This window comes from Ambystoma mexicanum, chromosome 3p (assembly GCF_040938575.1).
Source record: "Ambystoma mexicanum isolate Mex_15411 chromosome 3p, UKY_AmexF1_1, whole genome shotgun sequence".
Lineage (NCBI taxonomy): Eukaryota > Metazoa > Chordata > Amphibia > Caudata > Ambystomatidae > Ambystoma > Ambystoma mexicanum.
In genome coordinates this window covers 391,436,801-391,464,019 of record NC_090925.1, presented here as the reverse complement: position 1 = coordinate 391,464,019, position 27,219 = coordinate 391,436,801, and the positions used below count along the sequence as shown (strand labels likewise).

At 46.8% G+C, this 27,219-nt stretch overlaps 1 protein-coding gene across 2 annotated transcripts in view; it reads left to right on the top strand.

The window, feature by feature from the left end:
- Positions 1–27,219, top strand: part of STX16 (syntaxin 16) — a 296,294-nt gene that overhangs the window by 122,880 nt on the left and 146,195 nt on the right. For both annotated transcript variants that reach the window (XM_069651061.1, XM_069651060.1), the window contains exon 4: positions 11,701–11,863. In XM_069651061.1, the coding sequence (XP_069507162.1) occupies positions 11,701–11,863 (163 nt within the window). The remainder of the gene's footprint in view (positions 1–11,700; positions 11,864–27,219) is intronic.

Below are 27,219 nucleotides of genomic sequence, written 5' to 3'. Positions count from 1 at the left end.
CCTAACAGACTTTCGAATGAGCACCCACGTGGCACCGGACCACTCTGTCAACAGTATCTTTCTTGACCTCCCAAAGTTCAGTCACTCCGACTCACCGGCTGTGCCGTCTTTATTGGTGCTCACCTCCTTTCAAGCTCTCAAAGTTCACAATGAATGCTTTCCTCAACTGGGCTCGAGCCTTCTCTCATGCAGCACAGTTCACATCAAAAGGTTTCCCCTCAGTATGGTTCGAGACTCCCTTCACGATTCACAGCTCACTAAGGCATGAGCCGTCCCAGAATGCACTGTGATCATTTTGCTCCCACTTCACAGCTCGTCTAGAGAATATCGTCTAGGTAGACCATGATCTGATTCCCCTCTCTGATGGCTGCAGCCACTTGCCTCATTATCTTTGTAAACCACCCTGGTGCTGAAGCCAATCCAAACGGGAGACACCTGAACTGCCAACTCTCCCTGTTCCAATGGAAGCGGAGAAACCTCTGGTGCTCCACTGCTACTGGTATGGTAAGGTAGGCATCTTTTGAGATCCACCTTGCTAGCCAGTCTCCTTGACGGAGGAGATCTCTGAGGAGATTAAACCTCTCCATCTTGAAATGCTGTCGAACCTGTGTTTTCCCCTGTGTGACTCACTCTATTGCCCCTTTGTTCGCTAGGCTGCGCAACTCTTCTTGTAATAAAGTAATCTCCTCTTGTGCCATATGGTTCCGCTGGGGTTCCGCCCTTTGCACAGGTATACCCATGAACTCCAGACGCAGACCTGCATCTGCTTGCAACACCGAGACATCGCTCGATAACTCGATAACTCTCGTAATTTGATCAAAAACAATACTGTCCTGCCCCGCGCACTTAATGCCAGTGGCACTCTGTTGTCTAAAGGTGCCTTGTCCTCTGGAGTCCCTCTGGAGTCCTGGGTCCTTGTCAGGAAGAAGGCATTGTGTTGTCTCCCTTGCCAGTATTGGGCCTGCGCATCCTGAGGCCTCCTTTTTTACATGCTGAAACGACCAGTCGATCAGCCTCTACATCGATTGGTCCCTGCAAAAACTCGCCCTGGGAATATCTTTCTTATTGACGTCTGTGCCTTTTCCAAAGCAGTATAGGTCCCAACGAATTGGGACGTTTCCTTTGCACAGGCGTCTCCAAACAGCATGCCCTTCGCTCCCTCGCCTGCCTCGTAAGTGGCCAGGTCGCAGATTTTGCCCTCTATTTTCAGTAAGAGACCTCTCCGCCTCTCTGAAGACAGGAAGCAGTTGACATTCCCTATGAGGGAAACTGCATTGTGCCCAGTTCCCAAAGGTCGGCGCCTCTATGGGCTATCCCATGTCTTTGCCCCTCTCTGCTAAGTCCATTATCTTTGCTAACGGACCTGCCAGATCCAAATCTTGTTCCTGGCAGCCTTCCAGGAACGATCAACACCTTTTCTATTGTCTGTGGACGTCTTCATGACAAAGATCACCATTTTGGGGTCGAGCTCCGGAGTGTCTGTGACCATGCCAGGCAAGTCTGACCTAGGGCACTCCACTCTCGTGAAAACACACTTCTCAATCTACTGGCTTCCTGATACGTTGCGCCATGTACAGGGTCACTCAGGGTGAGGGTACTGTGAGGAACCTGAAGGTCTCTTTCGCCCACTAGTCCACGCGAATCTCTCTTGCAGGTGGCCAGGGCACAGCCATCGCCTTTGGATCCAGACCCTGGGGGTGGACCATTGCGGGAGGATCACCTGGGTGAGGGGTCTTCGGGGAATGGTACACTGGATGGCGAGACACGGTATCCCTCTCTTCCCTATAACACCTTTTAGCTGGAGGAAAATCTTGCCACTTTATTTGCAGCGCTATTATCACTGGCGGTAACAGCGCTGATACTGCCCCATAAAGTCCTATGGACGCTTAACAAACTGGGGAGTGACGGCCTTACCACAACTCGGCATCTGGCGCTCATAGCGCCGGACCCATTTGCAGTAATGATATTTGCGTTGGTCGGTACCCCGCCGGATTTACAGCCGGCATACAGCTAAAATTCTGATGATGCTGTAAGCGTGTTAGAAATGCATTTAAGGCTGCATTTAATAAATTAAACAGATTTTAAAATGGTAGCCCATTTTTTGCTTTTTTTTTAAAAAAAAAAATTTTTTTTTTTAATGTTCGTTTTTCAAAAGCTCTGAATCTGTTCTTGTAGTTGTGGGTGATTAAAACTTGATTTGAATGTCCCAGCACAGTGCTGTTAAACGTTTGATTTATAATCCATGGCCATTTCTTTTGCACACATTTGAGTGAAGTAGATTGACGTTTTTGAAGTTATGAACTGTTCCCACTGTGTGGAAATAAAACAGAGAGGACCTCGGCCTGCCTCTTCCTAGGGTATAAAGTCCTAAAAATCAGGGCTATTTCACTTCTATTTATACTGTTCCTTATTAAGGGCCATCTAAATATTTATTGTGTGCTTTGTCAATGTTCTTAAATCGGTGTATTGAAACGGAGAACGGCAGCCTGTATTAACCATACTCTGAGCTTTTTTTACGCTGTTGTTCATTTTAATGATGGTTAAAGCTGCTACTTTACCACTCAGCCCATTGGAGATCGAGATTGCCGAACTACTGTTCCAACTAGTAGCCATTTTTAAATTCGGCCCCAGCACTGCTGTCTAGCTATGGCACATCCACTTCCCACTGATGCATTAAGTGAAAGGATTTCCAAAAACCTCACAGACCACACAACATCATCTCCCACACACGGGCTCCCTGAAAGAATCTGGACTGAAGTTTAACTACAGCAGGGAAGGGAAAGGGATGAACAAATATCATGCAGTCTAGCCATGAATTTCCACCAGGCTATGCTCTGTCTTTCACCCTATATAGCAAAACAGTAAATCCAAATTACGGAAAGTGCTCTACTAAACACCCATGATGATTTGCTCTCTAATCTCGACTCCAAGTCTCCTTCCGTTCTTATCCTGCTGGATCTTTCCTCTGCCTGCGACACGGTCAATCATGCCATCCTGACAAATCGCCTCTGTGACACCCTTGGCATCACAGGCCCGGCACTGGTCTGGATGGCCTCCTTCCCCTCCAACCGACCTTCCCAGGTTCAATTTGGCCCTTTTCTCCCCATCACACTCTCCACCTGCGGCGTCCCTCAAGGCTCTAACCTCTTGCCATGGCATTTCAACATCTACCTTGCCCCTTTGACCCACTTGATTTCTTCATTCCCTCCTCACTTCCAGTGTAATGTAGATGACACACAGCTCTCCTTCAAGCTTCCCTCCATTTCCTCCCCTTCCTCCCCTTCTTCCGCTTCCTCCTCTCTCATCCCTGACTGTCTGACTAGGGACCACATCTTTCCATCCCTAATTTCTCTCCACTGTATGCCGGTTGTTGCTAGGATCATGTTCAAGACCCTCTGCATCATCCACAAGGCTTTCTGGGGCTTTGGACCCTGCGACATTCAAATCTCTCTCCCTAAATACCTCCCTGCTAGATCCCTTGGGTCTGCTCGCTCTGCGAGTCACTCTTCTCTAAACAAAGAGTGTGGGGGGCGGGGGTTTAGATGTCTCTCCTCCGCAGGAGCCTCCCTCTGGAATGGTCTCCCTGCCCCTCTCAGGCCTGAGCCGGATCTCCTTAAGTTCCGGAAGCTCTTCTTTTCCATGCCAATGCCAAACTGATAAATTCACACTGCAGTGCAAGTTTAAAGGTGTCCCATGGGGACATCCTCTGTGAGATTATCCTTTCTGAGATAGTAGTGCAAACGGCTGTATCGCCCATTCAGTTTTCATAATGGGCCCTTCCAAAAGCAAGCATATCTATATGCAGTGTAATAGGAGCGTGCTCTGATGACAATTCTATGGTAGCAGAGCTTATTCCTGGGAGAAGGGGGTGAGAAACCAAGAAGTAGTCAATCCTAGCATAACTACAATTGGCATATGAAACATGAGTAAAAACTCGAGTGTTGGGTTGCTGAGGTCTCCACGCACCCACTAACTGTGTAAGTCTACTTCACTTAAAAAAAAAAAAGCTGTAATAGTCCTTTTCTTCACCTCCTTCACTCTCCCCCTCCCCTGCAAACACCTTCTTCGAAGGGATTGTGTCCTCCGACGTATTCCTCATCTTAGATATCTCCTTCCAGCTCTGCTGGCCTCGGAAAATTTTTTCTCTCTCTAGAGGGCGCTGCGCGTCGACGTCCTCCGAGTCGATGTCCCTCGACAGCCGCCGTATCGACGTCGACGTCATCCTGCCTATAAAGGCCGCGCGCAGCGTCCGTTGCTCAGTTCCGTTTTTCCGCGCTTACTCAGTGCCTCGGAATACCGTTGCTCAGTTCTTAGTCAGAATTATCCTATTTACCTCGAGTCATTCGATCCGTACTCGATGGATTCCTCGTCGGAACCGACAACTCCTCGATCCGGCTTAAAAAATGCCGAGATTGTGGGAAAAAGATGTCGTTGACTGACCCTCACAGAGTTTCTGTGGTGTTTGGGAGCTGAACACCATTGTTCGGAATGCGAGGACTGTATGTCCATGACAGCTAAGGCCCTGAAGGAGCGTAGGGGGAAGCTGGAGAAAGGTAAGACTTTTAAAGCTTCTTCTTCGTCGACGAAGTCGAGACACTCGTCTCCTCGTCACCATTCGCGCTCCAGGTCTCGGAGTGGGTCTCATCACTCCTCGAGATCGAAGCACTCGAAGAGGAGACGTCGAAGATCCCCTTCTCTGTCTTCCTCTTCCTCTGTTTCGCCAAAAAGAATCCCTTGCCCCACGAAACATAGTTCCCGGGCTGAATGGGAGGAATTCCGCAAAAATATGATGAGCTTCTTCGAGAACGCGGCCTCGACCCCCTCGAAGACTGCCGAGAGCGATGCTCTGGTCGAAAGACCCGAAGGTTAAAAATGCCGCGAGTCGCAGTACCCGGCGAAGGAAACCTCTCGAGTGCGTCTCGAACCCTCGAGTAGGATCATGACCTCCAAACCTTCCTCGAAGGTTCCGTCGACGCCGAGGTCGATGTCTTCGACGCCGTTGTCGAAGGGACCTTCGAGACACGGGTCTGTCGACTCGACGCCAGCTTCGACACCGGCGTCGACGCCAAGAAAAGTCACGGTTACGACACACCCAGTGACTATCCCCAGGTCCTCGACGTCGATGGCTTCGAGATTGTCGAGTAGAATTCCAATTCTGTCGAGGTCTTCGAGGCCTCCGCCTTTGTTTTCGACGCCACGCTCGAAGCCTTCGACGTCGGCGTCGACGACATCGACGTTTTCGAGACCGATAATGACAAGTTCGGCACCCTCTGCCTTGGAAATGGGATTTACTCCTTTTATGAGTTCAGAACAATTGAGAACTGTCCTCAATTTTGGAAGAGGGTGAATTGTCTGAACAGGAAGACACATTTGAGTTGCAGGGACCTGTAACCCCAATTAGAGAGGAATTTTCCTCTGAAGAACGTAGGTTAAAGGATCTTCATGATTCCTTACATGAGGCAAGTGGGTTAGACACTTCCCCTGAGGTGGAGTTTGCTAGGCCTGACCCAGGGGAGCATGCTGAAACCCCCTATAGAGCCTTAATGGCCAGGATCACAGAGTTCATGGGGTGGTCTGCACCTTCACAATCTTTCCAACAAGATGACCTCGCGGATATTCTTGACAAAGGCCCACAGGAGGATCCTGTGGTGCCTTTTCATAAAGCTCTTCAGAGGAAGATCATGACAAACTGGGAAACCCCAGATGTAGTACCAGCAGTAAATAAAAAACTGTCTACAAAGTACAGGGTATCTTCTACAGACCCGGAGTTTTTGTCTAAACACCCATCCCCAGAAAGTCTGGTGGTACAGGCAGCATCCTCTACCGATGTCAAGACGGCTTATCCTACCGTCCCACAGGACAGGGACGATAAAAAATATGATGCTATGGCAAAGAAAGTCTTTTCAGCATGTAGCATGGCGTTAAAATCTGTTAATGCTACTTGCACCCTTGCTAGGTTCAGCCATACACTTTGGGAGTGTGCTTCTACAGCGGCTGACTGCATCCCGGAGGGAGAAGAAAGGGATGCATTCCTGAATATTATACAGGACGGTAAAGACGCTATGTGCGAATCCCTCCAGACGGGCATTGATTCGGCTGACGGTATCAGCAGAGCAATGGCGGCAAGTACATCAACCAGGAGATTCGCTTGGTTGAGAAAGTCTGGTTTTGCCCCAGATGTGCAAGCCAGGCTCTTGAACATGCCATTCGATGGCTCTTCTTTGTTCGGGAAAAAGGCGGATGACAGTTTAGAGAAACTGCAAACTTCAAAAGCAGCAGCAAAATCCCTAGGAGCTGCAATCCGTCAGACTCCTTTTCGTCCCACAGGAACCTCTGCGAGGGGCAAGTCCTTTCGCTTCTACTCCGCATTCGGAAGAGGTAGAGGACGACCGGCTCAAAGGGGACAAAGAAGAACTACCCGAGGTGGACGGGGTAGATATTCAAAAGCCGCAGCAACAGCAGGTGCCTCTTTACCATCGGCATCTGCATCAGCCGCCCCAAAACCACTCTGAGGACTTCCCTCACAGGACACCTGTAGGAGGCAGGTTGACTCAACATCTGGCGGTATGGCAGGCTATCACGTCAGATGCTTGGGCATTGGAAACAGTTGCCCAAGGTTACTGCCTGCCTTTCCCACGTATACCTCAGAGTCATCCACCGGGGATCAGCTCTCAGAAAGCTCCAGATCCGCTCCTCTTGCAGGAAATTTTAGACCTGCTAGAGAAAGGTGCCATAGAACCGGTACCTGTAGCGGAGAGGAACAAGGGCTGGTACTCCCCCCTACTTTCTCATTCCAAAGAAAGACGGAGGACTGAGACCCATCTTGGACTTGCGAGAATTGAACAAATTCCTCAGAAAAGACAAATTCAAGATGGTCACTCTTTCTCAGATCCTCCAGGCCCTTCAGTTCCAGGACTGGTTGGTATCTCTGGACCTTCAGGACGCTTATTTCCATGTGCCTATCCATCTCAAACACAGGAAATACCTGAGGTTCGCAATTGGCAACTCTCACTATCAATTTCGAGTGCTGCCATTTGGGCTGACCTCCGCCCCGAGGGTCTTCACCAAGTTAATGTCGGTAGTGGCTGCAAGTCTAAGGAGGGAAGGGATTCACGTCTACTCCTACCTGGACGATTGGTTGATCAGGGCTGTTTCTCCGGAACAAGCTCAGATCCAGCTAAATCACGTGTGCCACTTCCTTCACAGACTGGGCTTCTCCCTCAATTTAAAGAAGTCACAAATGATACCATTGCAGAGACTCCAGTTCATAGGAGCGATCCTGGACACTTCCCTGGGAAAAGCCTCGCCACCAGAGGTGAGGGCTCAAGATATTCTACAGATGGTTACCAAGTTCCAACATGCCCAACGTCTCCCAGCCTTCGACTTTTTGAGGTTGCTAGGTCTCATGGCATCCTGCATTTTCCTAGTGCCAGAGGCTCGCCTGAGAATGAGATCCCTCCAGTGGGCACTGAGGACTCAGTGGTCACAATTCTCAGGGAGAATGACAGATCTTCTTCAGGTTCCCGGCAGGGTGGCTCGAGACCTCCAGTGGTGGGCCTGTCAGGAGAACATTCTGAAAGGAGAACAGTTTTGGCAACCCTTACCGGAGATAACAGTAGTCACGGATGCCTCACTCACTGGGTGGGGAGCCCACGCCAACGACTTGACCATCAGCGGTCGTTGGTCTCCATCGGAGTCCAGACTACACATCAACCTGTTAGAGCTGAGAGCCATCAGACTTGCGCTGAAGGCGTTCCTGCCAGCTGTACAAGGGAAGAACGTCCTGATAATGACGGACAACACGGTGGCCATGCATTACCTCAACAAAAGAGGAGGCGTAGGATCACTACCCCTGTGCAGAGAGGCGATGCAGCTCTGGTTTTGGGCAATCCAAGAAGGAATCTCTCTATCGGTAGTTCACCTAGCCGGAGAGAAGAACTTGACAGCGGACGCTCTGAGCAGGCAGAACAGTCTCCCACGAGTGGGAGCTAGCTCAGGAAGTCCTTCAAGAGATCTTCGCCCTTTGGGGAACCCCTCAGGTAGATCTGTTCGCCACCAGCCTAAACAGGAAAGGTGACCTGTTCTACTCAAGGGAATTTCCCCCGAGAGGAGCTCTGGGAGACGCGTTCATAGTGGACTGGGAGTTTCCGCTTCTGTACGCGTTCCCACCGGTCCCTGTCATTCCTCAAATGATCAGGAGGTTGAGAAGATTCCGGCGAACCATGATCCTAATTGCCCCGGATTGGGCCAGGAGAACGTGGTACCCGGACCTTCTAGACTTGTCCATCTGCCCTCCAATTCGACTTCCACTCAGAGAGAACCTACTCTCACAGAAGGGAGGTCAGGTTCTCCATCCAGACATCAAAACCCTCAACCTTCACGCTTGGCTTCTGAAAGGCTGAGGTACAAGGATTGGGACCTCCCTGATGATGTTATGGAGGTGTTGCTTTCGGCAAGAAGGCCAGCAACAAAGTCTTTATACCGCTGCCGTTGGAACAGATTTTGCAGCTGGTGTAGAGAACAGAATATCGACCCTTTTTCATGTGGTACACCAATGGTTTTTTCCTTCCTACTATATTTGGCAAATTCAGGCCTTCAAGTTGGCACCATTAAGGGCTATCTCCAGCGCTATCCATCTTTAAGCGTACTGCGGAAGAACCATCCTATTTCAAATTACTCTTGGTAATACAATTTCTAAAGGGGTTAACCAATGTTTATCCCCCAAGACCATTCCAAGTTCCCCTATGGGATTTAAACTTAGTACTAACTTTCCTGATGGGTACACCTTTCGAACCTCTCCATTCTTGTTCGTTAAGATTCCTTACCCTTAAAACTGTTTTATTAACAGCACTTACATCTGCTAGAAGGGTGAGCGAATTACAAGCACTTTCTTGTAAACCCCCTCACACAATATTTCACAAAGACAAAGTTGTCCTGCAAGTGAAGCCTAATTTCCTCCCAAAGGTGGTTTCTGAATTCCAGATCACTCAGAAGATTACCCTACCATCTTTCTATCCTCCTCCTCACCCGGGGAAAGAGGAAGAGAGGTTACACAGGCTAGACCCTAGGAGGGCTTTAAGTTTTTACATCAGTAGACTAGCCAGGATAAGACAGGCAGACCAGCTGTTTGTAGGTTACGCAGGTCACAAGCTGGGGTTACCAATAACTAAGCAGACCATTTCCAGATGGATCATTCTAGCCATTCTGGAATGTTATAAACTGGCAGGGAAAGAGCCCCCTCAAAACCTTAGGGCTCATTCGACCAGAGGTATTGCAGCTTCATCGGCCCTCAAAAGAGGCGTGCCGGTTAAAGACATATCTGCGGCCGCTACATGGTCGTCTGTCCATACCTTTACACGTTTTTACAATTTGGATTCCTCCTCCAGTCAAGAGACTAGGTTTGGAAGGGCTGTACTGCATTCTATTCATCAATAGAAGACAGCGTGAAGTCAGTACTCCCTCTTCCGATAATAGAATACTGCTATGGGAGCCTATCTAAGATGAGGAATACGTCGGAGGACACAATCCCTTCGAAGAACAAGTTACTTCTTACCTTGTAACGTTCTTTCGACGGGATGTTCCTCCGACGTATTCCTCATCGACCCTCCCATCCATCCCCGCAGTTCTACTTCCCTTGTTGTTGCAGCTTACGCTCCTTCAGGGTGATTAGTTTAGTCCAGAAAGTATTATTGTGGGCTACAAAACGGAACTGAGCAACGGACGCTGCGCGCGGCCTTTATAGGCAGGATGACGTCGACGTCGATACGGCGGCTTTTGAGGGACATCGACTCGGAGGACGTCGACACGCAGCGCCCTCTAGAGAGAGAATTTTTTCCGAGGCCAGCAGAGCTGGAAGGAGATATCTAAGATGAGGAATACGTCGGAGGAACATCCCGTCGAAAGAACGTTACAAGGTAAGAAGTAACTTGTTCTTCTGCCCCAGTGATGGGCTGCATTGTTCCGTCTGAGCACTACACGCCTCCTGCCCCCCCCCCCCCCAACCCCTGTCCACCTCCCTTTCCCTGTACTTACCTGCATTCCCTGGCACTTGCCCTCTGGCCTCTCCTTAGCACTTGCACTTTGCACTTTTCCCTTCCCACCTTAGCACTTCGTTTTTGAGCTGACCGACACTTACGCCCTCTCTCGCACTTCTTGTTCTGCACTTGCACGATCCGAATGTCACAAGGCCTAGTAGGACCGTTATTGTATCTTTCCCTTTGTTTCCCCCCTTTTTTGTCTTGTGGCGCCTTGAAATACCATTTTTTGTATAAGCGCCTTACAAATAACCAGTACATCAAATGACACAGCCCTTCATAAGGGCAATATTCCATTGGTTACATCAATGTATTTCTTTTGCCGAGTGGTCACTAAGTCGAGTTGATACTTTCTCCTGTTTTGAGAGCAGGCATCCGAAACATTTTGGATTATTTTGCTCTTCAGATGCGAGCCTCTTCCCCCCTCCCCCACTCTGCCCCCAACACGCACACTTCCTGAGGCAGCTTTGCATCAGAAGGCCACCCAGTCCTATTTTTTTATTTGAATTTTGTGACTTGTATTTTTTCTAAATTTCACATGGAGAATAACAAACTACAAGTCCCAGAATACAAGCCAAAAAAAACAGGACTGGATGGCCTTTGCACGCATCGCCACAGGAAACTTGAGAGCTCTTTATGTTGTGCATAGATCATAAGGGACATGGTTTCTAATGCAAAACCCAGTGGGTGATTTCCTTTGATAGGATGTTCAATTTTCCTTGCCCCATACAAAAGAGATAACACTTTTTAAAGCCATCTGTCTTTGACCAGCAAGTGCACATTGGAAAGGACACCTTTAATTTGTCAACACTAATGCCTCCTTATTACATGAGTACCATCTACCCCACCTTGGGGGCTTCATTCTGTGGTAAAATCCTATATAAAGCAATGCTCAGGGGGCGGGTGGCTGCATAATTTATTGGCCTTTGCTTGGCAGGCTGGCAGCAGGGGAGCTGAAATAGAGCTATTAAGCTGGCCCTATTACTGGGACTGGGTGAATCGTTTGCAGGTGGTTTACTCACCGATAAGAGATTTGCAAACTGATCCCGAGAAAGATTGATTGACGGTATGCAGACTGAATACTAACAAGAACAAAGGAGGCACTGCTGAGTGACTGAAAATACACATTCGCTGGGTCTCATGAAGTATTGGTTGGGGAAGGCGGCCCTTGCCTAGGCCACATGCCTCTCCTACTTGCCTCTCCTTTAGGTCACACACCCATGGTGGAGCCTTCACCGGAGATCGCATTGCCTTTACAACAGTGCTTACACCTGTTGGATTGTTAGATCATCGCTGGAGGCACTGGAGTAGGCCACACGTCTCTTATTACAAGGGAGGTTTTGCCCATTCAGTGGCTTACTTGATTAAAATGTATTCCATTGCCTAAAACCACAGGAAGGCAAATGTATAGTGTGCATTCCTTCGCCACCGCCACGTTCATAGTTGGGAATGTACAAACTGGCTGCTGGCATTTGTCTTTCCATCTTTTATTTGAATGTCGTACCTAAATGATATTTTTTCCCCAATGAAGTCTTTCAATATTGGAGCCTTTGCACACAGGCTTATTGATGTTCCAGGGGTCAGTCTTCAGCTGCATATGTAAGGGATGGTTATTCATTTTTTGGATATGTTTTCTAATGGGGGAAATGTGCCTTTTTTGTTTCAGCTGTTCCACCGATGTCAGCGAGCAGTGCAGGCTTTGCAGACTAGGTCCCGCAGTTGTACAGAGCAAGAGGAACGGGTTCTCAAGAATGTAGTATCGTCCTTGGCACAGGCCCTCCAGGACCTGTCGACCAGCTTTAGGCATACGCAGTCAGACTATCTGAAACGTAAGTATGAGCCGAGTAACCGTATAGCTGACATGCACTTATTTTATAAATACAATCTATCGGAAGACCCGTCATGGACCAGTGAGACAGGCATATTTTCTTTTGGTGACTTGGTGACATCCCGTTTGTCTCAGGGGGTGCAACGTGCTCTCAGTCTGAACGTGTGTTCAATAAATACTCTTCATTCTATTTCAGCTATCATGTCTCATTTGCACACCCACAGTCACGCCTTGGGCAGGAAACCCCACTGAATTTGTGCCAGGATTCTCCTGTCATACTAGATCCTCCTCCCCAGTCATGCTTCAAATTTAGGAATTTGAAAGGCTAAATCACTCACACAGCATCTGAGCCTCCAAGACAAATCTAGCCTTTACAGCCCACCTCCCAGAAACCTTTGTATCATGTAGTTTGGCCAGAAAAAGCTGTCTTGGATTTATTCTAGAAAAGTTACATAAGTGGGCAATTTTATTCTGATTATGTTTTTAATTGAAAATGAGTTCATGCGTGGCGAGTCAACCATACAAGTTTTAAATGGCGCGAGTATTTTTCTAAACCAAACTGTTGATTCGGCCTCGGGAACACAAACATAAACTGGGAGGGAATGTAGGGACTTTCAGTTGTTTACTTATTTGGTTTGATACTTTGTTATTAACCCTTTTCTTTAATACCTTAATACATTTTCTTTGTCAGGGAGCCTTTTCTTTACAGCTTTTCTTAGCCACTTAGGTGCTTGTCTGAGGCTCGAGTTCAGTCTTTTTGCTACAGTACTGGTATGTCCATTACCTCCTGTGGCATGCATAATAAGAAGCACTGTCCCTCAGAGGCTATCCATCGACATCTTGTGGCATTAAACTGCAACAGTCTTTCAGAGGCTTATTACCCACCTCTTTGGGTTGCAGCTCGAAGTATAGCCTCTCAGAGGCTTACACCGGCATCTTGCCTTTTTCATTGGCTTGAAAAGCTCCCAGTCAGGGAACAGAGGCATGTACATACCCTCTTGAATTGCATAGCAGCTTGCTAGTTTTCAGAGGCAAACCTGAAAACGTTTCTCATGGACTGAAAAGGTAGCAGCAGAGGCAATCATCCAGCCTCTAGTTCCGGTGATTCTGTAAGGCTCATTGGCGGTTCCTCATTCTCTGCTCATCTAGTCTGCCATGGTTCTCCAATTTGAGCAGCTGCAGCGGTCCGTCTTCCTCCAGAACTTCAAGTGGTCACTGATGCTTGAGCAACAACTCAGTCTCTTTGCAGTCTTCAACTTGTATGTGGGTTGGTAGGGAGATCTCCTTTAATTCAGATTATGAGTGGTCGAAGGGTCTTTAGCCTGTCTCCACATGTTCATTGAATTCATCAGTGTTCCCATACCTAACGTATTCCACTTATGCCTGACAAAAATAATAAAGCTAAATCTTCAAAGTCCTTTTCGGACCACCCACATTAGTGTGAGTTTTCTTGTTTGAGTTTCAATACATGTTTTGTGTAATTCTTTTCAAATTAAAGAACTGACTGCAGACACTGATAGTTTCCATAGATCCAGCACCCCTCAGTATATACTGCCCTATATTGGCAAGTCCCTGGAACAAAAAGGCAGTAAGCAGTACGCATGCACCTACCTTCTTAGTTTGGGCTATTACTCATGGCGTCGCCCACTGTGTTAGTTTTATTTATTCTGATTCTATGTATTCAAAAATAATTGCACGTTGTGCAACACAATACCTAGGAACAGTTGGTATCAAACAAAGATCACATTTTTATAAAACAGCTTTGTATGTTCGCTTTTACTTGAACAGAACGCTTTTTGGCTAATGACTCGATAACCTGCTTTTCCACCACTAGAAAACTACCTTTTTGAGCGCTGACGATTCCTTTATTGTTGACAATCTGATTCCCTTATTTATTAGCATTGGTTTTGCCACACATGGTATTTCTCTGTCTCGTGGTTCTTTTCTGCCAAATGTGTATTATCTTTTATTTTTGTTAAACTTCAAAGAAATATGCAATCTCTCCTGGTTATGTTGTGTCCCGTTTCCGAGAAACTTTCTGCACAGTCTAGGTGAAAGGATTGGAACAGAATGATACTCTTGGTGAAGCCTTGTACTTGAGCAAAATCTTTGTAAAGCCAAAGCCTGACTACATATTGGCAGATGACTCGTCGTTCAGTGTGTAGACTCTGACCTCAAGTTGAAACAGAGCTTTATTTAGGATGGTTGTCAACATTAAACACTCCATCAATGTTAAAAAATAAACTCAAGGATTGGTATGGCTATAAATGTTAAATGTTAAAGGTATTTGTACCGAGCACCGTCACCAACGAAGTTGGTCCCCAGGCGCTCTGGCAGAACTGCAAATGAGAAGGTGGGATGGGTTAGTAGGTGAAGCGGGAGTAGGATAGTGAAAGGAGTGGTGTTCTGTTGGGGTTCTGTAAATCGGGTGCTGAGCTTTGGTGCGAGTATCGGATCGATGTCAGTCCTTGTGTGCTGTTGGTGTTGCTTATGTGTTGTTGCGGTGTTGTGAAGTGCTTGCGGGTTGTTGTGCGAGAGATGGTTGTGTGAGATTTTTGAGTGAGATAAGTCTGCAGAAATGCTGAGTTTTTTTGTTAGTGGGTTGTATGAACCTGCTAGCATTCAGAAATCTGTCCGAGTGTGGCGCTCGCCAATCCTCCTGATCTCATCAGGGTGGGCGAAGGGGTTACGCCTGGCAGGGTTTTGGTTTGTGTGCTGTTCTAACGCACTCTGTGTGTTCTAATTGCTCCTCGCCATTCTATTCTAGCGAGCTCTGTAGGTGTTCTAATGCTGATGGATTGATTAATGTGGGTAGGGTGTCTATTCTCCTCCTTGGGTAGTGGAGTTGGTGTAGTGGACTCCTCTCATAAACTTTCTATGTAAATGCGTCTGCTGGGGGTTTGGATATGGTGCATCTGGGAGGGAGTGGCTGAGTCATTTAAGGCTTTCGTCTCGGTCTGAGTATATGATCAGTCTATGGTGACCTCCTTTTGTGGCTATTTCCCATGATATCTTATGGTCTGTCATGTGGTCTGTTCTTTGGGTTCAGTGTTTGTCCATTTTGGGAGTGACTGAGGTTGGTGTTATTTTCATCATTGTTTAGTGGGGTGGGCATTCTAGTGCGTTGTGTTTGTGGTTACGCTGTGAAGAGCCATGATTTGAGGAGTTTCCTGAATGCTAGGTGGTTTGTTGTGTTCCGTATATTCTTAGGTAGGTCATTCCAGGTTTTCGGTGCTTGGTGAGAGAAAGAGGATCCTCCGAGTTTTCTTCTGTTTTGGTTCCAGGCGGATGTCGGTGCTTGATCTCAGTGTTCTTGTCTGTTGATGTAGGCGTAGTTTATCACTTAGGAATTCTGCGCCTTTTTTGTGTATTGCTCTGTGCGTGATGCACATGGACTTGAACTTTATTCGCTGTTTTAATGGTAGCCAGTGTAGTATTTTTATCACGGGTGTGATGTGTTCTCTTCTGGGTAGCTTGAGGAGGAGTCTGGCTGCCGCATTTTGTATGTGTTGTAGTTTTTTAGAAGTCGTTCGGGCATTCCCAGGTATAGGCTATTGGCGTAGTCTACTCTGGACATGATCAGAGCGATGATGGTAAGTGTTTTGTTGGCGAACAGGAACGGCAGGATCCTTTTTTGCTGCTCCCAGGAGGAAGAAACATTTCTTGAGTAGAGCGTTTACTTGTGGCTCTAGAGTGGGGTTGGTATCCATCGGGACCCCTAGGTTTTTTACAGTTGATGATGGTGCTGGTGTGGTGCCGAGCTCGCCGGTTGAGGTTCATCCAGTTGAATATATCACAAAGGCAATTCTCTAGTGTAGTGTTTTCTTCTTGGGTGTCTTGTATGTTGAAGATTATTTGAGTATCGTCGGCGTAGTTGTAGCATGTGAGGCTGTGTTTTTTGATGAGTTTGATTAATAGGTACATGTAGATGTTGAATAGAAGCGGGGCAAAGGATGATCCTTGTGGTACTCCACACGTGGAGTCTCTATGTTTGGACTTAAAAGGTTTCATCCATACGGTTTTGGTTCTGTTTGTTAGGAAGGATTTGATCTCTAGTAGGTCGGTGTCTGTTATCCCTAGTCCTTCTAATCTCTTTATGAGAATGTCGTGGTTGACAGTGTCGAAAGCTGCGGACAGATCAAGGAGCATCAGGGCAGTACTGTTGTCCGAGTCTGCGTTCGTTTTTAGGTCGTCTCATATTGAGAGGAGAGCTGATTCTGTTCCTCTCATTGGTCTGAAACCAACTTGTGCCTGGTCTAGTAGGCAGTGCTCTTCTATGAATTCTTGGGTTATTAAAGCAGCCATTTCCTATAGAAGCTGTTAAGGTGTTTTTTGCACAACCCTCTGGCTATACAACCACTACCCTAAGGCGGGGAAGAGCAGCCATCCCAAAAGTGAAGCCACATTTTGCTTATAATGGTTGCATGACAGGACAGTCAGGCTTAACTCTAGGATGGGGATGTCTGTTGATGCAAAGGTACAATTGGTTCACACGTTTATCAATAGAGAATTGACCACACTGTTTTACTGAAAAATATAGGAGACTCAGTTTTTTTTCCACCATTAAGGTTGGACAATAAAAACAATCGGAGGATGTTGGCGTGTGAAGTATCATTGGTATCTGCACGCGTGGGTTAGGGGTAGTTTTACAGGCCGCTGTCATGTCTAGTTTTCGAATTGGAAAAACAGTATGTAATACTCTGCACCTGTAGGTACCCCTACCCGTTGGTAGGCATATTACATATAAAGACAAGTGGTGAAAAGAGGAAGGAAACAGTTGAAATTGTTGTCAGGATCCCAATGTCAGGATCCCAATGCCAACATTATCAAAGTCATTAATTGTAGACTTCTAGGATATACTATTTGAATAATACAGATGTTCCTCTCAGTCATTGTAGGGCTTAGAGGGGGAGAACATTCCTAAAACGTAGTCGGAGGCCCTCAAAAGAAGAGATACATTTGATCTAACAGCAAGTCGTTAAGCTTCAAGGAAAAATAGTGTGACCAGAAATAATTAGTGTAATTTAATAATTCACATTTGCAGAAGTGAAAGACGTGACTTTAAAAATACATCACAAGGAGGAGCGTGAATGGAAGGGGAGCCACAGGACTCTGGCGGCAGCCCACCAAAAATAGACCAGGCAAAATACTTTGGGGCAGCTGTAACCACCGCTAACAAAGTCAGGCGGTGAAGGAGATCTGATTCGAGGCAGGAGCCCGGTCACCGTCTACTGAAAAAGACAGCCTACTGCGCGGAGCCTCTGCAGCCTGTCTGAGGTGGGAAAAACGAAGGTCGAGGCGCTAGGAGATCCTCTCCGCGTTCGAAGCAAAGTAAGGGGATTCCAGTGCTACCTCTGTCCCAGAGGCTGTCACACAGTTGTCCCAGGACATGGGGAGGGAAGAATCGTCCCAGAATATGAAAGTGGATCATCCGCGGTACCTGGCTCCGAAACGTCGGGAGGCAGGGGACATGCGGTGAACCGACCCTGATCTAGTTAGGAGTCTGGGGCAGATGAACTGCACTGCTGCATGCTGGATGAAACGTAAAGAGAAAGGCACATGAGGGTTGCACTGTGGGTGTCATGCTGGGTCCTGCCTCTGGACGCGGCATCCCCCGCCCTCCTGGCACAGAGGCTCTGGAGAGGACCCTGAAGCAACACAGTTACTGGAGGCTGGGTATGATGAAGGTCTCTGCTACCTACTGAAAGCGTTCACCCGTGGATGGGCACGTAAAACACCCTCTCCTGGCAAAACATCAGAAGGGGAGAGGCCACTGAAACATCAACGTGCCAGGACTGAAAACCTTTGTAATTTGAACTCTGGTGTGGGCTATAAAGGCAAACGGTGGAGGATCTATTCACCAAAACACAGCAACTTCACTACAAATGCAAATGGGCAATTTCACACAAAGGCAAAATTGATCAATTTGTGCAACCACCACAACAGACATCAACACTAGTGAACAGCGAGTCTGACAAGGCTCCAGACCCCCATCTTCAAACTCCAATATCCTTCTCCAAGGAAGACCTGCTATCCAGACCTCCTATCATGCCTACACAGCTTTCAAGACCATCTAACCAGAGTGGGCAGAATTAAAATCTGAAGTAACCAAATTGGTAATGGTACTGCAAGCAGACCTGCCAACTCTGGGAGAACAGATCAATGTCCCCAAAGAAACGGTGGAAAGCCTAATGATGCAAATACCTAAAGCTATGGATAACACTGCGTCCTTACAGCAAACAGTGGTGGAACTCTTAAGGTGCGAGGACCTAGAAAATCCATCTAAAAAGGAGAATAGTTAAGGGCCCGATCTAGGTCTACTGAACAAAAAATACTATTCACGGACCTGCTCCCCAATGAGCTAATGGACAACATGGAGATAGTCGGGCGCATAGACTGGGGCCACCGCCAAACCCCAGAGATAAATCCTTCCCGAAAAGACTTACTATTTTGACTATATAGCGTCACCTTTGAGAAGAAGCTGTTAAGTCGCAGAGAAAAAGGTACATTCCGCTTCCTTGAATCACAGATGCACCTTTTTAGGATTTCTCGAGCTCTACATTAAGTAAGAGAAGAGAGCTGAAACCCATTGTCAACAAACTTACTGAAGAAGAAAACTAGGTTCAGGTGGACATACCCAATGGGCATACACTTCACCTGGCAAGAGAAGAATCGCACAGTGACTAACTTGGGACAACGATGCCAGATACTAAAAATGCCATGCCACTCTGAAAAGAGACCGGCAGACCACGCTGTCCGAATGCATCGAATTGAAATACTTTGGTCAATTGCAAACACATTGAGAAAATCAAAACTGTCAATGAAAAGGTCCCGAATAAAAAACCAAGATGAGATGAGCTCGATATCTTTGAACAGAATGCTTCCGGGGCCCTGTTCAAATTCTGCAGCAGGCTGGACCTGAGACTGATCCCTCCTCTCAACTCTGAAGTAAAACAGTCTGATAGAGACATTATTTGCACAAACAAATGCTGGAGAACATAGGACACTTAACACCAAAAGGAAGTTCATACCATAGACGTAAGATGGGATCACTCGCGTGCAAAAACATGAAGGGGAGGGGGGGATGTCATATAGTATTCCCTAACCAGGCATTTTTAATTTTTTTACCCTGTACCACCCCAATCTACACAGTTACTTTTTTTCCCTTCTTTTTAAAAAAAAGTTTTGTGTCAACTGTGCCCCAACGGGATCGTTGGCGAGGGTAGTCCTCCAATAGGTTGGAGGGAAAGCCTACATTTTTGGGTTTGCTGGGTTTTGGAAGGGGGCTGGGAGTTGAGCAGAAATTTCTATAGGTACACCCTCTAACTACAACCAAAGTACTGAAATGCACACCCACTGGAAATTCTATTTATTAATGTCAGGGGTCTGAACTCCCTGAACAAGAGAGCCCACTTTTTCTACTTGCTTTGTGACAAAAGCTTTTAGATACACCTTTGATAAAAGAAACATACGAGTTAAGCAAAGACATGCTCAGACTAAGACACAAATCATTCTCCCTCCAGAAATATGCGTCGGCACAAGCAAAGAAGGCTGGGCTTGCAAGCCTCTGTCGAAGAGCTACCCGATTTGTACTGGAAAAGCCAATAATTGACCCGCAGGGTAGGTTTGTACTGCTCACAGGTAGACTTGACAAAAAGTCAGTAAATTTAGCCACAATATATGCACCCAACAATGGCCAAGAGGGATTTCTCTGCCAGTTGGTGGGTAAGCTAAGACGGTTTCAAAAAGCAAAATAATATGGGGGTGGGGGAGACTTTAACCGTATAGTTAACAGAACCCTAGACCACTCGCTAGGGTACCACTGCCACTACTAAACAAGCCTCACCTGACCTCAAAAGGGGTCTCCAGGAGCTGGGGCTAATTAATACAGGAGCTGGGGCTAATTAATACATGGACGGAGTTCCACATGGAGCAAAGGGATAACTCCTTTTACTGCAATTATCCACAAAACCTACACTATAATTGACTTTATCTTGATGTCAGCACGGCACCAACCAGTTACTACTGAAGTAGAAATGGGCAACAGTACCACATTGTTCCATTGTCTGGTTTGGGTATCGCTTCATATATTCACCGAACACCTGCAGGCGAGAACAGACATTACCGCAACATTTACTTTTGACGCATTCGCTTGAGCAGAAATAAAAAAACAGATCAAAGTTTTTTGGGGTTAAATAACCCAGATCAGATATGCTTCAATAACTGGGATGCTTTCAAAGCAGTAATCAGGAGGAGCATTTTAGCACAAACATAGCTAATATCAGGGAAGCAGAACATCAGTGGCTAATAGAAGAGCTGAGCTTAAGCGTACAAACTCTGAGAAAACACTCTGTAAATATAGAGGGGTAAGACAACAGATAAACCATCTTTTCAACCAACTGATTAGAGAGCTCGCTTTAAATATTGAAACAAACTTACTTTGAAAAAGCTATCACGGGGGCTGACGGCAATAGGGTATTTGATCAGCAATCCAAAGTGAGTTTACGAAGGACAAAAATATAAAACACTATACACAGGATAACTAATTCCCCATTCTGAGTTCACAACCTATATCAGTCAAACTAACCTTCTACAGATCTCCCTGGAACACAAGTACGGGCTAGTGGAGCCCATCAGTAAAGAAGAAATCCTAAGACATATTAACATCTATTAAAATGCTAAAAGACAAAGAACAAGGAGCGTCCGAACAGCCATACTTACACACAACTCAAACCAGACACACTGAGCTGAGAGACGGCACTGATGTCACTCACTGGAGACACTGATAAGCCACCATGAACACTTAGCAGTCTTCTCAATCTCAATTGAACCGCAGTCCAAACATGCATCAGAGATTACTACTGAAGAACATTCCTGGATGCAAAGGATACTGCTCTACTATTAAATTCAACAGGGCATAGCGATCACTGGTCATGGAGATATGGGGAACTGTTTGCTTATATTGTTTAACAGAAGTGTTTCCCTTTTTGGTTGGTATGCCTAGACTGCCTTTAAAAGTGTTGGATGTAATATTAAACTACAGGAATACCAATTTATCTTAAATGCGCAATCTGAAATGTTTTGATATGCACTCTGTACAACTACTTGATGAGATATGCGAAAAATAAAAGCACCAGGACGTGTTGATCTAATCAGCCTGTTCTTTAAAACATTCTCCATGGAAGTGGTAGGCCCTCTTAATGATCTGTTCCATAAAATGGAGAGTACAAAGGAGTTTCGCCTCAAACCTCCGCCCCCGGACAATGGGTGAAGCTGGGAAAGACCTGGAAGAATGCAGCTCCATTGCACTACTAAATATAGGTGCCAAAATTAATACAAAAATGATAGCCTCCCAAATAGAAGACCTTCTGACCAACATTATCCACCCAGGTCGATCAGGGTTTATCAAAGGGTGAGACATTTGATAATATAAGGAAAACCATGCACTTAATCAACAAATTGAGATGATTTCCAAAAGCACCATCAATCCTCCTCCCGCTAGTTGGAGAGAAAGCGTTCGACTGAGTGAACTGGACCTTTCGAATGGATTGTGTCCACCAACGTATTCCTCATCTTTGATAATCTCATCCAGCTTCGACTGATTTGTTAAAAGAAAAATGTTGGCAGAGGGCGCCGTGCGTCAATGGCGTCGAGTCGATGTCCCCCGATGGCCTCCGTCGAAGATATCGAGTGTATCAGTACCTCGCGCGGCACCCTGTTGGCCTCCGTTCTGTTTTTCCACAAACGTGATTGCTTCAGAGACTCGCTGTGCCTCGCTAGTAATTATTTGCTAAGCAATTCCTGAAAGTTAATCGATGACAATGTCTTCATCCTGTACCCCGACTCCTCCTCGCACGGGTTTCAAGAGGTGTAAGGAGTGTTTCGAAATTGTCGATCACGGATCCCCATCATTCTTGCTTGCGGTGCTTGGGGGAAGGCCATGGCACTGATTCCTGTGCAATGTGTCAGGCTATGAGGGGGAAAGCCCTGCAAGAACGAAAGGGGTAGTTACAGGTAGGGAGATTGCCCTGTAAAACTAAAAATGATTGTTCCTCAACCGTCGATTCCGGAGATCGTTCTCCTTGATGTAAGAGTGACAAAAAGCAATCGAGGTCCTGTAGTAGTTGCGCCACTCGTCCTCGACGAAGCGATCGAGGAGACGGCACCATCGGTCGATATCCTCCTCACCCTCGTCGGACAATGCCCCCAAAAAACAAAAATGCCCCACCAAACATTTGTCATCTGAAGATTGGGAGGCATTCGGCTTGAAAATACTGGAAATGTTTGAAAAGCATAAGCCTCCGGCCGCGCCTTCTTCAGAAGCCGGCACAGAGCAGTCCTATGTTGGGTGGCCGAAGGAAGGTTCACAGGGAACCCTCAAGGTCTCTGGTGAGTAAAAGTAAGCCAAGATGTGAAGATAGTCAACCTCCACGACCCTCTAAGCCAAAATCATCAAAGGGAACAGTCTAATCCTCGATGCCATCGGCAACCATTACTATCAAAGCCACTGTTGATGTCAACACCAAAACCATTGACGCCAAAAAGTCTGGTGGTTTCAGCACAGCCTTCAGACCCTATGAAACCTCATAAAGGCACCAAACCAAAGCCTTGGAGTGCTCCAGAAAAAACTTTTACCTCTTTATCAAGGAAGGAGTTTTTTTTAAAATCCTTCTTCAATTGTTGAAGAAGAAAGATCTGGTGAAGAGGGTGCCCCATTTGGCCTTTTCTTTGGAACTCCAAATGTACCAGAATGTCTTATTTCGGAAGAGGGCCGGATGAGAGACCTGGTTGACACTCTGCATAATGCCAGTGGCATTGATACATCGCCTGAAATGGAGTTTGGTAGGCCAGAGTCAGTAGAGCATGCTGACTCTTCATATCGTCACCTGATGTCCAAGGTGGTGGCATAGCTAGGTTGGGCTAGACCTCTGGTTCAATTTGTCCAAGATGGCCTTACAGATATTCTGGCCAAGGTCCACCTACAGACCCAATCTTACCTTCTCATCCCTCACAAGAAAATACTGCCCTTCCTGTGGCGACCCTGGGTTTCTGTCCAAGCAACCCACTCCCCGGAGCCTGGTGGTCCAGACAGCCACGGCTACATCAAATAAGGCAGCGTACCCTACCATCCCGCCAGATGGGGACGACAAGGATGTGGATGGATGGGCGCGGAAGGTATTTTCAGCTGGGAGTATGTGCCTTAGCCAAGTTTTCGTACTCTGTGGGAATGCATATCCATCGCGGCAGAGCACATCCCAGTAGGGGAGGAAAGGGAAGGTTTCCTAGCTATCGTTAAGGATGACAAATAAGCCATGCGTGAATCCCTTCAATCTGGATTGGACACTGCGGACAGCATCAATGGGTCCATGGCTACGAGCACAGTAATGCGCAGATTTGTGTGGTTGCACAACTCTGGTTTTTCACCGGACGTGCAGGCTAGTTTGCTAAACATGCCATTTGACGGGTCTTGCCTATTTGGCAACAAGGCTGGTGAGAGCCTTGCGAGGTTGCAGACCTCAAAGGCGGCTGCCAAATCTTTAGGGGCCGCTGTTAGGCAACCTCAGCCTTTTCGTTCTTCAGGACAAACATGGAGGGGGCGATCCTATCGTTACTACTCCTCATTTGGAAAGGAAAGAGGAATGGCCAGTCAAAGAGGCCAAAGAAGAAACCCTTGTGGTGGACGAGGAAAAAGTGCAAATCCAGCTACAGCTTCCTTGCCATCAGCAGCTGCAGCAGCCACTCCAAAACCACTTTGAGAGCTTGCGTCACAAATCACCGGTGGGGGGCAGACTGTCTCAGCATCTCGAAGAATGGCGAGCCATTACTTAAGATGCTTGGGCTCTGGAGACAATAGTCCAAGGTTACTGCCTTCCGTTTATAATGCAGCCTCACAACAGTCCACTGGGGAAACACACTTTGAGGATTCCAGTTACGCTCCTTGTGCAGGGAATAGTAACCCTGCTTGAGAAAGTTGCTATAGAACCAGTACCTGTAGCGGAGAGGAACAAGGGTTGGCATTCCCCATATTTTTGATCCCCAAAAAGGAAGGAGGACTGAGACCCATCTTGGACTTGTGATACTTGAACAAGTTCCTCAGGAAGGACAAATTCAAGATGGTCACACTTTCTCAGATCCTTCAAGCCCTCCAGTTACAGGATTGGTTGGTGTCATTGGACCTTCAGGATGCTTATTTTCATGTGCAAATCCATTACAAGCACAGAAAATACCTGAGGTGCGCCGTTGGAGGCTTGCACTATCAGTTTCGAGTCATACCATTCAGATTGACCTCCGTCCCGAGGGTCTTCACCAAACTGATGGTAGTGGTGGTAGCGAATCTCAGGAGAGGGGGGGAGGGGGGGAATTCATGTCTACCCCTACATAGGACGATTGACGGATCAGGGCACGTTCTCCCGAACAACCTCTGGATCATCTGTCACCTGCCACTCCCTTCACAGACTGGGCTTCTCCCTCGATTTCAAGAAGTCGCAGATGACACATTCCCAACAGCTCCAGTATATCGGAGCTGTACTAGCTATACTAGACACATCCTTTGGTAAAGAGCTCGCCACCCAAGGTGAGGGCTGAAGACATTCTTCAGATGGTTACCAAATTTCAAACTGCCCAGAATTTTCCAGCCTTCGATTTCTTGAGGTTGCTCGGCCTCATGGCATCCTGCATTTTTCTGGTGCCAGAAGCCTGCCTGAGAATGAGATTCCTTCAATGGGCTCTAAGAACACAATGGTCCGAATTCTCAGGAAAGGTGTTGGACCGACTTCAGAGTCCAACCAGGTTCTCACAGGATTTTCTGTGGAGGGCCTGCGAGGACAATATTCTGAAGGGAGAACATTTTTGGCAGCCATGGTCGGAGATTTCAGTAGTGACGGACGCCTCACTCACGGGGTGGGGAGCCCATGCCAACGGTCTGACCATCAGCGGTCATTTGTCTCCATCGGAGTCCAAACTACACATGAATCTTTTGGAGCTAAGGGTAATCAGACTAGCACTGAAGGCCTTTCTGCCCTCTGTCAGGGGAAAGAATGTCCCGATAATGACGGACAACACAGTGGCAATGCATTACTTCAACAAGAGAGGAGGTGCAGGGTCCCTACTTCTGTGCAGAGAGGCAATGCAGCTCTGGTACTGGGCAATTCGAGAAGGAATCAGCAGTTCACCTAGCCAGGGAGGAGAACACGAGGGCGGACGCTCTGAGCAGGCAGAGCATAGTCTCCCACGAGTGGTAGCTAACTCAGGAAGTCCTTCAAGTGATCTTTGTCCTTTGGGGAACCCCTCAGGTGGACCTGTTGGCGACCAGAAGCAACCAAAAGTGCGAAAGGTATTGCTCAAGGGAATCTCCTCCGAGAGGAGCTCTAGGAGACGCGTTTGTGGTTGATTGATATTTTCCACTTCTCTACGCATTCCCACCGATCCCAGTCATTCCTCTAATAAGTCTTCCACAAAGAGAGGATCTTCTCTCGCAAAGGGAGGGACAGGTTCTGTATCCAGAGGTCAACACTCTCAACCTTCACACGTTGTTTCTGAAAGGTTGGGATACAAGGATTGGGACCTCCCGGACGACGTAATGGAGGTGTTGCTTTTGGCAAGAAGGCCAGCAACAAAATCTCTGTACCGTTGCCGCTGAAACTCATTTTGCGACTGGTGCAGGGAAAAGAATGTTGATCCTTTTATATGTTCCACTACGGATGTGCTTTCTTTTCTCCTTTCATTAGCACAGAACGGTCTTAATATTGGAACCGTTAAAGGTTACCTGGCAGCGCTTTCCATATTCCAGCGCTCTTCGGAAGAATGCTCTTACTTCAAAATACCCTTTGGTGATTCAATTTCTGAAAGGGCTCACAAATGTGTTCGCGCCTTCTACTTTTCAGGTTCCAGTTTGGGATCTTAATTTGGTTATAAAATTTCTAACTTGTGCCCCATTTGAACGCTTGCACACATGCCCATTGAGGTTATTGACCTTCAAAACCATACTGTTGGTTGCATTGACATCTGCACTTAGAGTGAGCAAGTGTCAGTCACTCTCCTCTTGGCCACCCTATACCGTATTCCACAAGGACAGGGTTGTGTTGAGGGTAAAACCATCCTTCCTACTTAAGGTGGTATTTGATTTTCATCTAAATCAAAAGATTGTTCTGCCATTGTTTTACCCCTGCCGCATCCCTTTAAAGGGGAAGAGAGGCTCCATAGATTAGACCCTAGAAAAGCTTTAAGCTTCTATATTTCTAGATTCTCCAAACTAAGAATGGATGACAAACTCTTTATTGGCTACACTGGAAGAAAATGAGGACAAGCTGTTTTGAAACAGACTTTGTCATGGTGGATTATACTTGGTATCTTAGAATGTTACAAAATGGCAGGCAAGGACTCGCCAGAGGGTTTGAGAGCTCATTCTACCAGCCCTTCAAAGGGGATTACCTATTAGATCCATTTGTGATGCTGCAAAATGTTCATCTTGCATACGTTCCCAAAGCATTATTTTCTGTATGCTGCCCATTCTCAGGATGTCGCCTTTGGTAAGGTGGTACTGTATTCGGCCTTATAAAAAGCCTACAATTCTAAATTCCCCTCCCTCCTCCTTTTCTACATACTGCTTTGGGAGTCTATCAAAGATGAGGAATACGTTGGAGGACACAATCCATTCGAAGAACAAGTTACTTACCAACTGGTAACGTTCTTTCGATTGGATGTTCCTCCAACGTATTCCTCATCGCCCTCCCATCCTATTCCTGTGTAGAATTTCCTATGCTGTTACAGCTTTCGTTCTCGCAAGGCCGATTACTGCTTGCCTAGGCTAGCAGCCAACACGAACAGGAGGGAAAAACAGAACTGAGCCCAACGTGCGCTCCGTGTGCTAATTATACACCGAATGATGTCACCTTCTACGGAGGCCCTCGAGGGACATCGACTCGTCGCACAGCGCCCTCTGCCGAATTCGTTTTTGTTGCCGAAGCTGGACGTGATTATCAAAGATGAGGACTATGTTAGAGGAACATCCAATCGAAAGAACGTTACAAGTTGGTAAGTAACTTGTTCTTCTGAGAGAAACGCTGGTTGCAATGAGGTTTGGAGAGTGCTACATCAACTCTATATATTCGCCCTGTATAAGCACTTTCAAATCAAAGATTAAACTGCCAAATTTCCAAACTGTTTGACCTGGAGAGGAGAACAATGCAAGGTCGTCCACTTTCCATTTCTTTTCTCCATAGCTATGGAACCTCTAGTAGGAAGAATGGTAGAAAACAAATAGATTCAAGGAACTACCTTTTAGAGTGAAGGGATACAGATTGTCAATGTTTGCCGACAATATTCTAGTGACATTACAGAACCCCTCACACTCATTGC